Raw genomic sequence first — 15,062 nt, 5'->3', positions numbered from 1 at the left:
CACCGGTAGTAAAAGAACACCGAGCCCATCCTAGTCTTTGAAGCTCAACAGAAAAGCTTGGCTAATCGTCATGGTATTTGATAGAATGAACTGGTGTCGTCATAGCCTGGGAATAGTTATACGCTTTACCGGAATCTTGCATGAGTGATGGCTAAATTCAGGGTTTCAGCATATACAAACATTAAGTAGCCATAGCCAAATCCAGACGCGATGCGCCGAGACGGTCAAGCTATCCGACTAAGTCGTCTTTTGCCTATAGGATTCCATGGTATGCATACAACCGGCGCAAGGACTATATAAACAGCCCTTGAGTTGGTTCAGTCTCGACAGCACAGGTCTCCTGTCTACTGCCCACTCTCAGCTCTTCGCCGCCCATCCACTTTTACCGCTCCCATCACCATGCAGTTCAAGTCCACTTTCTCCCGCCTCGCCGCGTTTGCGCTGTTCATGCTCTCATTCAGCATGCTCACGTGCGCTGCTCCCGCTCCTGCTCCCGCCGCCCTTGCGGTCGCTGGGACTAGCAAACCGAGCAACATGCTCGTCGCTCGCACCGATGTGAGCGACCAGTGCCACCAAGCGCTGCTCGACCTCGATGTCAAGCTCGATGTCGATATTGACCTCCTCAGTCAGTGGTCTATTTCTTACCTTTGACTTTGGCTCGTCTAACCTGAGTTCTGTTGTGCAGACAAATGCTATGACACTAAGGACTGCGACTGCAAGCCCATCGTTGCCAAGATCGTCGCCGACATCCAAGTGTGCATCGACATCATCGCCAAGCTCACCGGCACCATCGATGTCAAGTTGGCTGTCATTGTGAAGCTAGTAGTTAGCATCATCGTTGTAAGCACCGATATAGCCTATTTCTTACTCTCTGGATACTGACTGTCAACGAACTACGAAGAAAATCGCAACTGCATGCGGCAAGTGGGTTGTCAAGCTTGGCCTCACTGTCTACCTCAGCATCTTCGCCTCTATCGATGCCATCCTCGTCGCGCTCGTCAACGTCTTGGTCAAACTGTCGGTCTCCATCCTCCTCCAGATCAAGCTCGCGTAAGTAGATACTATTGCCTGCTGTACACACGAACTCACATCACGATCGAACAGCTTGGTGCTCAACCTCCAGCTCTTGCTCACCGCCAAGTTGACTGCCTTGATCAAGATCTTGGGCCTCTAAACGATGGGCGGAGCACGTGAAAGCTCAAAGGAGCAAACAGACTGAAGGCGACGGACAATTTCGCCTGGGTCTCGGATGTATTGTTTGTTGTAACTGGATTAGCCTGTAAATGTCTGAACGACTGAATAAAAGGATTGATTTCTCGCTATGCACTACGGTCTGCCTCAATATTCCATTGCAACATCCGTCTAATGGCCTAAAAATAATTCACAGCCCCCGACTCCCACCGCATAGTATAGTATTGGAAGGTGAATGGGATATACGGTACAGCCCATATTCCCTCGCTATACTCACCGTATGATATAGGGCTGTATAGTATGGTTGGATAGTTAGCGCAACGGCTATACAGGAGCACTGGCCCTGCTCACCTATCAGCATATAAGGTATGATGGGCTTTAGCTGCGATCTACCGAGTTCAATCTCCGGGAGCATATTGTCTCGGAGTCGAGGCACAAATAGCGATCGGAGCCCGCGCACCAAGCTCGTATGCAGGGTAACGTCGCTTGGAGGCGAGACTGTTCGCGCGAGCAATGCTTGAGCCTCAGGATGCCAGCACCGAGCCATGTGAGTACGTCCAACATCGCAATCTACACGAGCCAGGAACGCGAGGATAAAGCAGCCCATGTACACCAGAGACACATCGGGAAGTTCGCACCAGCCATGAGCGGGACGACAGAGTGCCTAGGCCAAATCGCCTCGCCAGGTTAGTTCGTAGTACTACTTCCATAACCTTGTTACTGGATAAGCTACCTCTGCTACCATCATCAATAAACTCATGTCAATACACTGGCGACGTTGTATGGTTTACTAGCTCTAATCAGTTCGTCTTTATTGTCTAACGGGCAAGTTTCGGCTATCACCTTGTACAATCATCCTTGACTTTCCACATACTATTGGCTAATTTTACTTGGCCCGGCCAGATTACACCAGAGTCATGCATTCACTAGGCCACAAGCCTATAGTAAAATTCGGAACACGCGAAAGTCAATGTTCATATTGGGAGGAAAATTCAAGTACCAAATGGATAGCTGACTACGATCAATCCATTAATTTGGGTACCGCGTGAATACCCGACCCCCACATTCCCTAAGCTGCAATAGGGGACCAACCAGGGTCGACCAGGTAAGTATGATAAACCCCTAATTTCCCATGATCAGACTAGCAGCCTCAGGGTTTCCATGGCATAGGGAGGAAATCTATTAGCCCTGTCAAACGCTTAATTCGTGTTTTGATTGATGTTCCGGAATGGGAAGTTGATCGACATTCTGTAACTTTGTCACTGGCTTGATCACGAGTGTGACATTCCGGTGTATCTGGCGCTCATTGCCGAATTGAGGAATACAAAACGTAGTGGAATCTTAGTCCACGGCGGCATAGGAAGTTGTTGTATTTGTTTCTCCGGTTGCTGGCCCTCGCGTAAATACGAAAACCACTGTCGTCATAGCCTGGGCTTATTCCTTCGTCATCTGAGCCCAAAGTCAAAGAAACGGCACGACAACAGCCTCCGAGAATTTTGATTAACCGAATGAACGTTTTCTAATGCTATTCGTTCGGTGATCACAGATACAATCTCTATCGATTTTGTCGAGTTTATGCACCGCCGGTGTCCATGATGAGCAAACCAGCTGGAATGTATGATACAATATATAAAGACTAGACTACATCAAAATTCATAGCCGGCTCCAGAACATTTGGGCTTGATATATTTGCGAGCGCCCAAACTGGCTCATCCAGGTGAGACACGATAGGAATGATGGACGTTCCAGGGTAAGGGATATGTCAGAGACACCGGTAGGGGGCTCTTGCGTGAGACCTCATTGAGGGTTCCAAATATCGGGAATCTGGTGACCTTCTGAACAAGGTGATGGGAAAAAGTACCGACAAGAGCTTCGTCTCAAAACAATTTGACCAAACGAATTCACGCACAAACAATAGGGATGCACCGGTAGAAAAAATGAGAAGTAGAACTTTGAGCCTTTTTCCCCCCTATTGCTATGACGTACATGCATTTTAGTTGAGTATATAAAAAGCCCCCAAGTCGACCAGTATCGACAGCACAGGTCTCCTGTCTACTGCCCACTCTCAGCTCTTCGCCGCCCATCCACTTTTACCGCTCCCATCACCATGCAGTTCAAGTCCACTTTCTCCCGCCTCGCCGCGTTTGCGCTGTTCATGCTCTCATTCAGCATGCTCACGTGCGCTGCTCCCGCTCCTGCTCCCGCCGCCCTTGCGGTCGCTGGGACTAGCAAACCGAGCAACATGCTCGTCGCTCGCACCGATGTGAGCGACCAGTGCCACCAAGCGCTGCTCGACCTCGATGTCAAGCTCGATGTCGATATTGACCTCCTCAGTCAGTGGTCTATTTCTTACCTTTGACTTTGGCTCGTCTAACCTGAGTTCTGTTGTGCAGACAAATGCTATGACACTAAGGACTGCGACTGCAAGCCCATCGTTGCCAAGATCGTCGCCGACATCCAAGTGTGCATCGACATCATCGCCAAGCTCACCGGCACCATCGATGTCAAGTTGAGCGTGATTGTCCAGCTAGTCGTCAACATCATCGTCGTAAGTACTGACATTGTCTGCTTCTCGCTCTTTGGGTATTGACTGGCAACCAACCACAAAGAAAATCGCAACTGCATGCGGCAAGTGGGTTGTCAAGCTTGGCCTCACCGTCTACCTCGAGATCTTCGTCTCCATCGATGTCATCCTTGTCGCTCTGGTCAACGTCTTGGTCAAGCTGTCTGTGTCCATTATCCTCAACATCAAGCTTGCGTAAGTCGCTTCCGTTTATGATTATACATACACGCACTCACATCGTCATCTAATAGCTTGTTACTCAACGTTACTTTGTTGCTCACTGCTCACTTGACCGCCTTGATCAAGCTGTTGGGCCTCTAAGTGCAGGGGAAAGACACGGGGAGATACAGAGAAAGATTTATTCGGACTACTTGAGGACACGGAGAATATGGTGCTCACTCCTAATTTTCCTGTATCATAATTTTCGGATTCAATGAACAGACTGCAAGGTTTTTCAATGACTGAGGCTTGTCTTCTGTGAGCTCAATTAGACGAGTAGTGTATGACTCCTCAAGTCTAATACATTGATAACGTGACGCATATAATCCAAATCGACCAGGCGACGTAGGCTTTACATACTAGATAAATTCATGCTTAATTTTGCTCGTAGCGACCAAATAAATTAAAGGTTTCACAAGCCCACTACCCATAGCCTGCCAATACTCGATCTTACCTTGTCTCCTATCTGCTTGTCTCCTATTTAGTATAAACAGTCTCCCAAGCCTGTTTTCAGTAGGGCATACAGCACGCTCCTAGGTAATTATTTTAAGTTTCAGGAGTCCTTCCGATTCAGAGCATCCTGATCTGACTTTGAGAAGACAGCTCCCAACAGTATACACTTGTCTCAGGCCCCTATATCTCAACAAGTGATAGGAAAATTCGGCATGCTGTGTAATTTTGGAATACGCTAAACGTGATTGCTTTGGGGGGAGCATCTTTCTTGAGTCTTGATAGTGATCGAATAACATGGGTTGAATTTCACTAAATTTGTGTATACAACGTACACAGCGCTTACCCCGGATTTCACTGTACCGATCTACCTCGTGTCGAATCAAAGAAGCCAGATAATGGAAGATCTGTTGTGGCGCCCCACCATCCTGAACACTAATTACTAAATTAAGCACCGGTTCAATCTTCTTGTACCCGGCGGAACGGAACTTGGGAGAAGCCCTAGACAATTGAGGGTTGGGTCGTATAACCATTACCTAGTATTCGTATGGTAGTTTGTAACTATTAAGAAAAAGACACCCCTTTGTGTGAATGGTAGCTCGCGGGCAGATGCTATTTGTCTATAAATATGTTTAAAGAGGTATGTGTAACCAATGATCTAACGTGCGCACGGATGTTATCGGAGCTTATCAAGAGCGCTTACTTATAAGAATGATATAATGGGACTTGCATTTACCCGCATGGAGGTCATTTACCGGAGTCCGCGGGATAACCATAATTCCGGCATCACTCGCACTCAGTGGACGGGAGTTAGTCAATCCTGGCTTGTCATTGTGAGAATTTCCAGGTGTGACCTAAACCAGATGAAAGCCGAGAGCTCGTCCGTCCCAAGCAGATGCCAAGTCTCATCCGACTGCTTTTCTCTGAGAAAAGAACCCCAAATCTTTTGTGTGTATGTCTTTTTTTCGTGATTTTGATGTTCAGGAGTTTTGAGTTCCTTCAAACAACTTCGAGACAAAGATCTGCTCGAGACAAGCATTCTTCGAGTTGATCCGCCCTCAACAGAAATTAGAGAAGTTTCTCAACTTCACACATTTCAACACCTGAGTCTCCTTCGTCAACGTTGTTAAACGATCAATCAACGCATGGACCAAAATTTAGTGTTAGAAACGTCAAGCCCTTAGTTCAGGCTATGCGACCAATCCCTTCAAACCTAATGGATATGGTTTCCGCACTAGCCAGATGGGTATATCTCATGTCCGGTTCGACATTATATCAGTGATTCTGATTGATTTTATGCCGTTGAACTTGGTATCACAGCTCCCTCGGCTCCACCTTGTCCTGCCAACGACAATCAGGGTGTGGCTGAACTATACAGTGACCAGGGGCGTGTCACACCTTGGCCACCTTAACGCTCGAGGCTCCCTTGAGTTCTCGTCGACCAGGGTGGGAACGAGAAGCATGCAAACAAGGAAAGATCTATGTTAATATACATTTTTGCATGCGTGGCAAATCGGCCCCACTCATATGAGCCGAACGATACCTCGTGGGCATTCATTTGACTACAATCAACCATTTGACGAGATTTACCATCAGATCCATTCATTTTAAACTTGAACAAAGTGTACACGAGTAGTCTTTACGTACACTGAAGGTATTCGTAGGAACTAATGACGCACAATCTAATTCTTTGATAGGGTTCGACGCGTGCTCTCCACAATTTGCCAGTGGTTAGACTCGCGCGTGCCCCAAAATGAATGTTCGAGCCATACAACTATGATTGGGTGTACAAAAAGGCGGGCTGTCTATGAATGAATGTGTGCTAATCACCGCCGAGCCACGAGTTAGGGACGAGCCAAGATCATATTAACAGTGTTTTGTGTGTACAATGAATACCCTACCCGAATTTCCTTTTAACATGTATACGCTCAATCCATGGCTTACAAAAAGGAAGCTTAGTTCGTAGGCGGTGTGGTAAGTTCGTGCCACGGTATTCGATACCTTTTGTGATAGTAAGACCGTGTAACTGGTGTCCGGTTGGAATCGGATCCATACTTTAGCCAATCCAGATGAGCTCAGGGCTGAATCAAACTCGTGAGTAGAACCATGAGCCCCGGAGTGAACGAAGCCAAACAAGAGTACATTGGAATATTGGCTTACCATCAAGTCGAGTGCCGGTACTTGTAAACTACGACGCCCAACAGATATCCCCCCTCCCCAATCCACGTTGGGAGTAACCTAAAGCCCTGCTCGATCTATTGAACTTTGGATCTTGGGTAATGGTTCATCACTCTCGGATCCTCTGTGCCGTACTTGAGTCATCAACGGGCACTCATCTGCCTAGGCGAACCCATTATAGACAGCCTACCTATTTTCAAAGCCCTTGGTATTGGACTGTTTAGGTTCTCGGGGGTAATATATTCCGTGACAATCCCTATTTCTTTTGGGTGCCTGGCTAAATCAAATGGTACTATGGGCTCACTCCGAGTGCGCGCGGACACCCAAGGCCGCTCAGTGTAGCTATGGCTGTAAGACCTGTATGGGGCAATATCTCTGGATGTCTGAATCATTGGCGTCATCGACGTCACTTGGGTCCCCCGTACGCCTACGGCGGCCTCTGGGCGGCGAGTTCCTGACCTATTACAGTGCCCTGAGAATAACGATGATGTTTGAATGGGCGGGCTTTCTCTACTGCAGATCGCATTGAATATGAAAATGGGGGGAGGTGGAGCATCATGTTGAGGAGGAGGTTAGGCTCTAGCCACTCATCTTGGGATACTTTCATTGAACTCAATGTCACGAGTGAATCGTCGGTGGGGTGGGCGTTGGCGGCCCTTGATCTGGGCGTACTCTACTTGGGGCTGGATTCGCAGCGATCATCCAAGTATGCACATACATAGTTTTGAGCCGCATGCTTGTTTCCTGAAGGGAATATGCCACACGGAATTTCGCGGTCACACATTGGCTGTCCAAGACCACTGCAAAGCACTGGAGCTAGTCAAATGGCATGACGACGAGCTGGATGGAGCACAATATACAAACGGTGGGCTGTGACTTGATGCAAAGTCAACGAGCCGTGGATGTGGTCGACCCCACTGCTGCGGTGAGTATAGATCGCCAAGTGCATGCTAAATTGGTCGTACTGTGGTCGCATACATCATTGCAAATTAGCATATCAGTCGAATAAATAAGGATGATTGATATTGTCGAAAAGAAAAGGGATCCCTTTTCTAGAAATGCTCTCAGCTGACGATGTGGCTTGTAGCCACTCGGAGGTTGGTGATGAGCCTCTTTTATTCTGCAAAAGTCCATCTGAGCCCTGGGATCCCATCACGTGACTGACGCGCGGTCCGGCGTCAACCCTCCAACCCGCTCAAACGTATCTTGCCTTTCTCGTCATCCTTGCACCGAATTTAGTCTAGAATTACTAGTTGACACACAAAAAATCATTTGACGTCACTAGCAGGACGACAGCAACGGCTGAAATTAGGCCTTGGTAGTATCCCCCTATTTGTATTGGATATTCGCGGTTGTCAGACACCGCCCATAAAGCCCGAAGTTCATGGTAAGTGCGCCACGTCCTCCCTAAACAGGCCTCGTTCGCCTCGGTCCTCGACTTGACGTTCGTTACGCAAGGCCTTTATTTTTGTTATTTAACTGTACCCCACATTCTAATCTGACCCTCTTTCCCTCGTATTATCTGGCAAAAAATGGCATCCGCCTTGCTTGCCTTTCCGCACTCGAACCGCTCCTCCATCTCAATCGGACACACTGATCCCGATCCAACACACGCCCGCCCCTCTCGTGCCCATTCGCGGACCGCATCGGTGGTATCGGCTATATCTGCTGTTCTGCGTAAATCGCCAACTCCCCCTTCTCCACCTCGCGCTACAACACCCGTGCAGGCCGTCAACCAGGATCACCATTCAGACCCAGAACTATTCTATGTTCGTCAGGATAGAATAGGTAATTAACGCGATATTAGATTTCCTTTGCTCGCTTATTTACAACTCAATTCAGGCAAAGGGTCTTTTGGAGAGGTTTACAAAGGATACGACAAACGTACACAGCGAACGGTTGCGATAAAGATCATTGACCTTGAAAGCGCCGAGGACGAAATCGAAGACATTCAACAAGAGATTGCCATCCTCTCCCAGCTCGACTCTCCGCACGTTACCAAGTCAGCACGCGACATCTCCATCGAATTCAGTTGCCATGCTAACTCATTATTATTATTTTTTCTCATTTACAGGTATCATGGCTCGTTCCTCAAAGGTTCCCATCTATGGATCGTTATGGAGTATTGCTCGGGAGGTTCGTGCAGTGACCTCATGAAGCCCGGCGTTTTCCGCGAAGAGTACATTGCTATTATTTGCCGCGAGCTTCTGAAGGGATTGGAATATCTCCATAATGAAGGCAAGTTGCATCGCGATATCAAAGGTCAGCCAGAGTTTTATCCGATAAGATTGTCCTCGCACTCAAACCTTATATATCACATTCCACAGCCGCGAACATTCTTCTTAGTGCCGGCGGTGAGGTCAAACTCGCTGACTTTGGTGTTTCTGGCCAACTTAGCGGGACTCTGTCAGCAAAGAAGAATACGTTTGTCGGTATGTATCTGCTCACTGTCAACTTGATAAGGAAACTGATCGTGGATTCGTTGCTTGGCTCGCCGCCCCATCTCCCCAAACTTGGACGATTTCCTGGTCCGAATCGATTCCTTCTGACCTTCTCAACGCCTCGGTGTCCATCACCGCTCATTGATTCGCTGGGTGCTTTGTGCTGGGCATGAGTATAGGCACTCCCTATTGGATGTCGCCTGAGGTTATCAAGCAAAGCGGATATGACCACAAAGCTGACATCTGGTCCCTGGGAATTACGGCCATTGAGCTTGCCAAAGGGGAACCGCCGTATGCGGAGCTTCACCCCATGAAGGTAAGAATATAAACATCGATCTTGCTCAAAGTCGACGACGATCACGGATGAAACTGACCGACTCGTTATTCGCGTAGGTGCTGTTCCTCATCCCCAAGAACCCTCCTCCCACACTTGATGGTAGTTTCTCGAAACTCTTCCGAGAGTTTGTGTCGCTATGCTTGCAGCGGGACCCACGAGATGTGAGTTTTGACGGCTTGTGTTCCACACCTATAGGCTAACTTGATCTTCTTTGCCTTAGCGTCCGACCGCCAAGGAACTCCTTAAGCACAAGTTCGTCAAGCTCGCCAAGAAGACGAGTTTCCTTACCGAACTCATCGACCGACACGAGAGGTGGAAAGCCGAAGGAGGAGGTGCACGTCAGGACGAAGATGGTGCTCAGAGAAGTGGGGGTGATGACATTGAGGCAATGGGTGGGGACTCGGAGGATTTGTGGGACTTTGGAACGGTGCGACATGTCGGGACCACAAACAAACCCATGGGTGGTGGGCTGGGGAGTATTCCTGCGGCTCGATCATCAATGGAATATGTTGGGCCTAGTACTAGCACATCTCGACCAGGGATGAACGGGAGGACTGGGACCACGTCCTCAAGTGGCTCAGGGTCGAGCAATTTACCTAGTGCAGCCAGCATCACGATCAAGGGGGAACTGCCACCTGGTTTGCAACCACAGGGCCAAGGCCGGTACAACGACCCTCCAGGAAAATACGCTGATCCCAATGCACGATACTCGCACCAACCCGAGTCGCCACAGAAGGGTGGGACTCTGCGGGCGGCAGGGGGCGTGTATCCGGATGAAGACGAGGATGTGGAAGAGCCGCCTGCTCCTCCCGCGGACGATTACGAGGCCCGGGTTATGCTCGATAGCGTCGTACTGCCCGCTATTTCCTCGGTAGGTAACGGCAGAAACCGGACCGTGAGACGAAGCTGACATGACCTTGGTTCCAGCTCTTCCCTCGTGTCTCTCGCGAAGCTCATGTGGCGTTGACGAACCTTCAGCGTGCGTTTGAAGAGGCAGAGCGAATGATTCCAGGCGTAACGATGGAACTCGTGAATGAGATTGTGGATTCGGTTGAACATGTTGAGGATCCCGAGGAGGCGCCGCAGTGATTCTGATGTGCTGCTCATCGTGTTCTAGGTTTCTTCTCTCTCCTGTTCTCGATACAACACGGAACGTTCATCCCATTTTTATCTCCTTGCAACGCTCGTATTTTACCATTCCTACTAGCACCAACCAGCCTAGTCATTTTCGCTAATTTGACGCACGTACACACACGACTTTCTTTAACGTCCTTTTTTTCTCCGTTACAATCCAGGCTAATACGCACACCTATAGTGCGCCTCTACCAATTCGCGACTACCATTCACTTGCATAATTTTTCTTTCTTTCTTTTTCTTTGCTTTCCTTCATATGCTTAGCTCGCCGGATTATTGTCTGTCCTCTGGGTTGTGTATGTGTATTACCAGATACCTACGGAATTGTGAGTTGGTTTTCCATTTGAAGTGATCGGAGAGTCGGCGCTTGTCGACGGTCAATCATTTGCATGTGACTTTTCATTCCACCTGTGGCCTGTCCCCAACCAAACTATCTCTTGGTAAATAATGGGGAGTTCTAAGCACAGTAAATCTCTCAAGTCTGCATTACTGTCACACCAAAAACGTCAGACGCATAATGTACAACAGGCTGCGAAACATGCGGCAATGGAGGCCAAGGGAAAGCACGCTGACAAGGCCGGAAAGAGCAAGAAACGGACAAGAGTGGAGAGCCCTCGGAAGGCAACTGTTCCTTTTGTTCCTACAGACAGGATACTTTTGATTGGTGAAGGTATGTATCGGTATCAAGTGGTGTATTGCTAGACTTATTCGACAGTGCGACGAGCCAGGAAACTTTTCGTTTGCCCATTCGCTGCTCGACCACCCCTCTATTCCTTCCCTCCCGCCCGTTAATATTACTGCAACCGCCTACGATTCAGAATCCGATTGTCTCGCCAAATACCCTGATGCACAAGCCCATATAGCCGCGTTAAGGTCGGCAGGCACTACTGTGCTATTTGGTGTAGACGCTCGACACTTGGACAAGACTTTCCCGTTGAAAACGGCTAGGAAATGGGACAAGGTCGTCTGGAATTTTCCGCATGTTGGCTTGAGTATCGCCGATCAGGACAGGAATATCGCCGCGAACCAGAGCACATTATTAGGATTTCTGGCGAGTGTAAAGCCATACTTGGCTGAAGGGGCTATACCAGATCCGAACGCCAAAGGAAAGGGTGTCAAGAAAGACAATGAAATGACCGATGATGATGACGACGAGGGAAGCATGGTATCACCACGGGAGAGTAGGCGCAAGATGGCCGGGTCGGTGCTTATCACTTTGAGAGAGCAAGAGCCTTATACTCTGTGGTGAGCAGTAACCCGCATGTACAACCGATCACCAAAGGTTTTAGTCGTATATTTCTGCAGGGACCTCCCTCGGTTGGCCAAAAACCCAGTAATCCCTGCAACATCGAGGAGTGTGTCGCCCCAACCTCGTTATGTTCAGGTTCGATCCTTTGCTTTTCTTCCAGAGGTTTATCCTGGGTGAGTTCTTAGGTACTCGCGACGTGGACTTGACTACAATTGGACGCTAAGATACGAGCACCGAAGAACGTCTGGATGGGATGAAAAGGAGAGCCCACTTGTGGGTGCGAGCAAGTCCTGTGAAAGTGGAAATCATGAGGAGAGAGGTTCTTCCAGGACATGGGAGTTTGTGTTACGACCCGACCAATGACCGATTAAATTATCGAGAATTATACATAATTTCTCCTAAAAGGGATGTCACGTGCTAGGGGAGGGACTTTCATCTTTCCAATGATAATATTCAAACTCGGGATCTCACCCAACTTTCGTGCGCTCGTGGGGTGGCAAAGGTTTTCTCTGTGAACTTCGCCCTGGAGGCTGGAGAATGGACCATGGTCTAGGCTGATTATTTTGTCATGGTGATCCGCCCGGCGGCACATAACCGCTTCGGGTGGCTCGATTTCGAAAAGGCATTAGAAATACTTGTGCGCCCAGACAAAGGAAGGATACGTTGACATTATAGGTGCCTTGGCGTCCCCACGCGAATCGTCCAACCGGCTGTCTTTCTCCCGGTTTATTTTCATCTTGACGATTGTTAGTCGAACATAATTGAAATCGACAGAAGACATGTATTGTTATGATATACACATGCACACCCATTCTACACTATGTACCAGCCAGTAGATTTCATTGTCTCTACTCTCCATATCCTAAGCAATTACCCCGTATTCATACTACCTTTCCCTTTGCCGTTGTTGCGATTTTATGTGTGGATAACGTCTGAAACATCTTTACTTCCGGGCGGCCGGCAACGTGCCTCGGCAGTCGATGAAAAAGTACATGGGAAATTTGAGACTAGAAGTATTGTAGAGTCTCGCCTCATGCTCTCTTCGATGAGTCTCCCCTTTTTCTAGTAGCCGGACCCACACAGTAATCAGATGTGAGTTTTACTGACTATGTACACCTGAATCTACTATGTGTGTCATCCCAGATACGACTATGAATACCTATGATTAACCATTATACCGGGTGATGACTTCCCCGTTCCCGACTCATTCCAGTCTTGTTTTTTCTTCAATCATGCCCACGAAGAGATTCACTGAGCAAACACAAAACTAATAGAATCGGTGAAATACCGTTGGATCGGAGCTCGACATCGAGCATAGAAGCAAGAGCCTACTGGGTTCCCATTATATGTTTCCTACAGCTCGCGATTCGTGACGCTAACGGGACAAGAGGATGCAATTCACTTAATTGATAGGCGGCCTTGTTAAATGTAGTGCGGTTCTATCTAAAAGTATAGAAAGTCCGAGTGACGTCCAGATTTTTTCAGCCATCAGCACCCAAAACGTAGAGTCTGCAGCCCAACGGCCCACAGGAATGAGGTCGAGACGCGGATTAATTAAAGCATTGGTCAGATTTTGCCAATCCTCCACATATAACACGCGATTTGTTGCGTACAGAAGATCCCCGCCCTGGAGCTCCACCGTGAACTCTACCACTGGGCCTCCGGTGTCTTCATAAATGCACTTCGTATTCCCACGGAATCGACTGGGTTAATTGCACACAAACTATAGAGCTAGTCCGTCAATTTCAAACTCACTATTGTGAGGTGATTGTTTGTTGGGAGCGCCTAAAGCCCGCTCGAGGGAGCTACCTTCCAGCGACATTGAGAAGGAATGGACCCCAAGCTATTCTTTCAACGAAACCACCCCCCAGTCCGCGGTGTGGGTCGGAGCCTCCCCGCATCTCGGCTCCCCAGTCGTCCCACCAGCTTCGCCGACGCGACCCCGACGGCCCTCATCCTGACCGCTCCTCTCCCTAACTCGTTTCATCGCTTACATTGTACTTGTTTCATACCATTTCGGTATATGCTATGCGCTTCCTCCTTCACTGTGCTCACCTATTCCTATGCTAACTGACGATATGAACCAGAATAGGTTCAAGAAACAATATTCATACAATATTTAACTGTCAATAACCAAACGGAAATTACTTGCAGACTCGTCTTTTTGAGTCCCTTGCTATCTTCTCATACCGACAGATCCTTGCCAGGCATCGTATATTCGGTGTAGCTATTACCCGATCGCCTACAGTAGAAGCGACGAATACCTCAGGATATAGAAGCAGTAATTTTTGGACCTGACCCAGATCTTTCATATGAGCTTATAATTAACGATTATTTATGGATCTAAGTATAGTGTGAAACGCTTCTAAGAATCCGGAAAATGTTCCGTAATTGATCCGACAGGTTCAATGAAACATTCTCGGACTCAGCATTTACCCAGCGGGGCAATGCTGTGAGCAAACAAAACCGAGGGATTAAGTCCCGGTATGGGGGAAATTGGAGGTCTAATATTGGGCTAGTGCTTGAAGTCGTATCGGGAGGGGGCAAGGCCCCACACTTGGGAGCGTGAAGAACAGCTTCTCGTTGAGCCCACTTCTTCAAATTATCTTGGTCTTCCGCGATCTGAACCGGACTTTTTTATGATGGAATAAGTAGAATTTTCTATGCACTCAGGGCGTTCATAGGGGAGCACCTCTCGATGAGGCCCAGAGAGGGTTTCTGTCTATCACATATATCACTGGGAGTGCTCTGCTATGGTTGCCCAGATTACATGTATGTAGGCCTGTGAGTCCTGTCGGTATTTTTGAACACTGTGAAGAGGCATACGCCTCAAAAAGTTGTAATAAAAACTTGTCTTTGAGGTCCAGGGATGGTCTAGGCTTTGAGTATAAGCAACATATCAAACAAGTTTACTAATACTCCTATATTCTTGGAGTATGTTGTAGGTTCTCTCGGTTTCTCCAATCCCCTGCATATTCATCGGTGGGAGCCAAGTGAACAGCGTAATTATACAGAGCCTCGAGAGAAGGCGAGTGGGAAGTCCCAAGCATAGGGGTGGTGTCCTGGCTCGGCGGAGGAGTCAAGTCGTCTGCAAAGTGATGCTAAGACTAAAGAAGAAAATACAATCCGGGTATCGGGCTTAGAAGTTAGCCTAATACCTATTACCTTATACGAAAAAGTAGTTTAACTGATTTCCAGAGTTTACTTGGGCTGTATGCGCTTCGTTTGAGACATCTAGTTTGTTGGCATGATTAACTCATGGAATCAAGATCCAAGTCACATGGTACACCTAACTTCGAG

The 15,062-nt window shown here is 48.2% G+C and overlaps 4 protein-coding genes across 4 annotated transcripts; all 4 read left to right on the top strand.

The window, feature by feature from the left end:
- Window positions 1-399: 399 nt before the first annotated feature.
- Window positions 400-1,174, top strand: RhiXN_09565 (uncharacterized protein; the record flags this gene model as incomplete). Its single annotated transcript, XM_043329381.1, has 4 exons — window positions 400-625; window positions 686-840; window positions 902-1,050; window positions 1,105-1,174. The coding sequence occupies 4 exons, from the start codon at window positions 400-402 to the stop codon at window positions 1,172-1,174; spliced, it is 600 nt and encodes a 199-aa protein (XP_043182215.1).
- Window positions 1,175-3,298: 2,124 nt separating this feature from the next.
- RhiXN_09564 (uncharacterized protein) lies at window positions 3,299-4,075 on the top strand (the record flags this gene model as incomplete). The annotated part of the gene is made up of 4 exons (XM_043329380.1): window positions 3,299-3,524; window positions 3,585-3,739; window positions 3,801-3,949; window positions 4,006-4,075. The coding sequence occupies 4 exons, from the start codon at window positions 3,299-3,301 to the stop codon at window positions 4,073-4,075; spliced, it is 600 nt and encodes a 199-aa protein (XP_043182214.1).
- A 4,058-nt stretch (window positions 4,076-8,133) lies between these two features.
- Window positions 8,134-10,468, top strand: RhiXN_09563 (Serine/threonine-protein kinase; the record flags this gene model as incomplete). The annotated part of the gene is made up of 8 exons (XM_043329379.1): window positions 8,134-8,389; window positions 8,444-8,603; window positions 8,676-8,863; window positions 8,929-9,033; window positions 9,222-9,358; window positions 9,436-9,540; window positions 9,600-10,250; window positions 10,307-10,468. 8 exons carry the CDS (start codon window positions 8,134-8,136, stop codon window positions 10,466-10,468), a joined length of 1,764 nt encoding a protein of 587 aa, XP_043182213.1.
- A 492-nt stretch (window positions 10,469-10,960) lies between these two features.
- RhiXN_09562 (uncharacterized protein) lies at window positions 10,961-12,125 on the top strand (the record flags this gene model as incomplete). Its single annotated transcript, XM_043329378.1, has 4 exons — window positions 10,961-11,183; window positions 11,242-11,758; window positions 11,819-11,935; window positions 11,987-12,125. The coding sequence occupies 4 exons, from the start codon at window positions 10,961-10,963 to the stop codon at window positions 12,123-12,125; spliced, it is 996 nt and encodes a 331-aa protein (XP_043182212.1).
- Between the last annotated feature and the right edge of the window lie 2,937 nt (window positions 12,126-15,062).

The sequence above is a fragment of the Rhizoctonia solani genome, chromosome 8 (genome assembly GCF_016906535.1).
Source record: "Rhizoctonia solani chromosome 8, complete sequence".
In the NCBI taxonomy this organism is placed as follows: domain Eukaryota; kingdom Fungi; phylum Basidiomycota; class Agaricomycetes; order Cantharellales; family Ceratobasidiaceae; genus Rhizoctonia; species Rhizoctonia solani.
The sequence above is the reverse complement of the archived record's forward strand: the minus strand, read 5'-3'. Positions and strand labels throughout refer to the sequence as shown.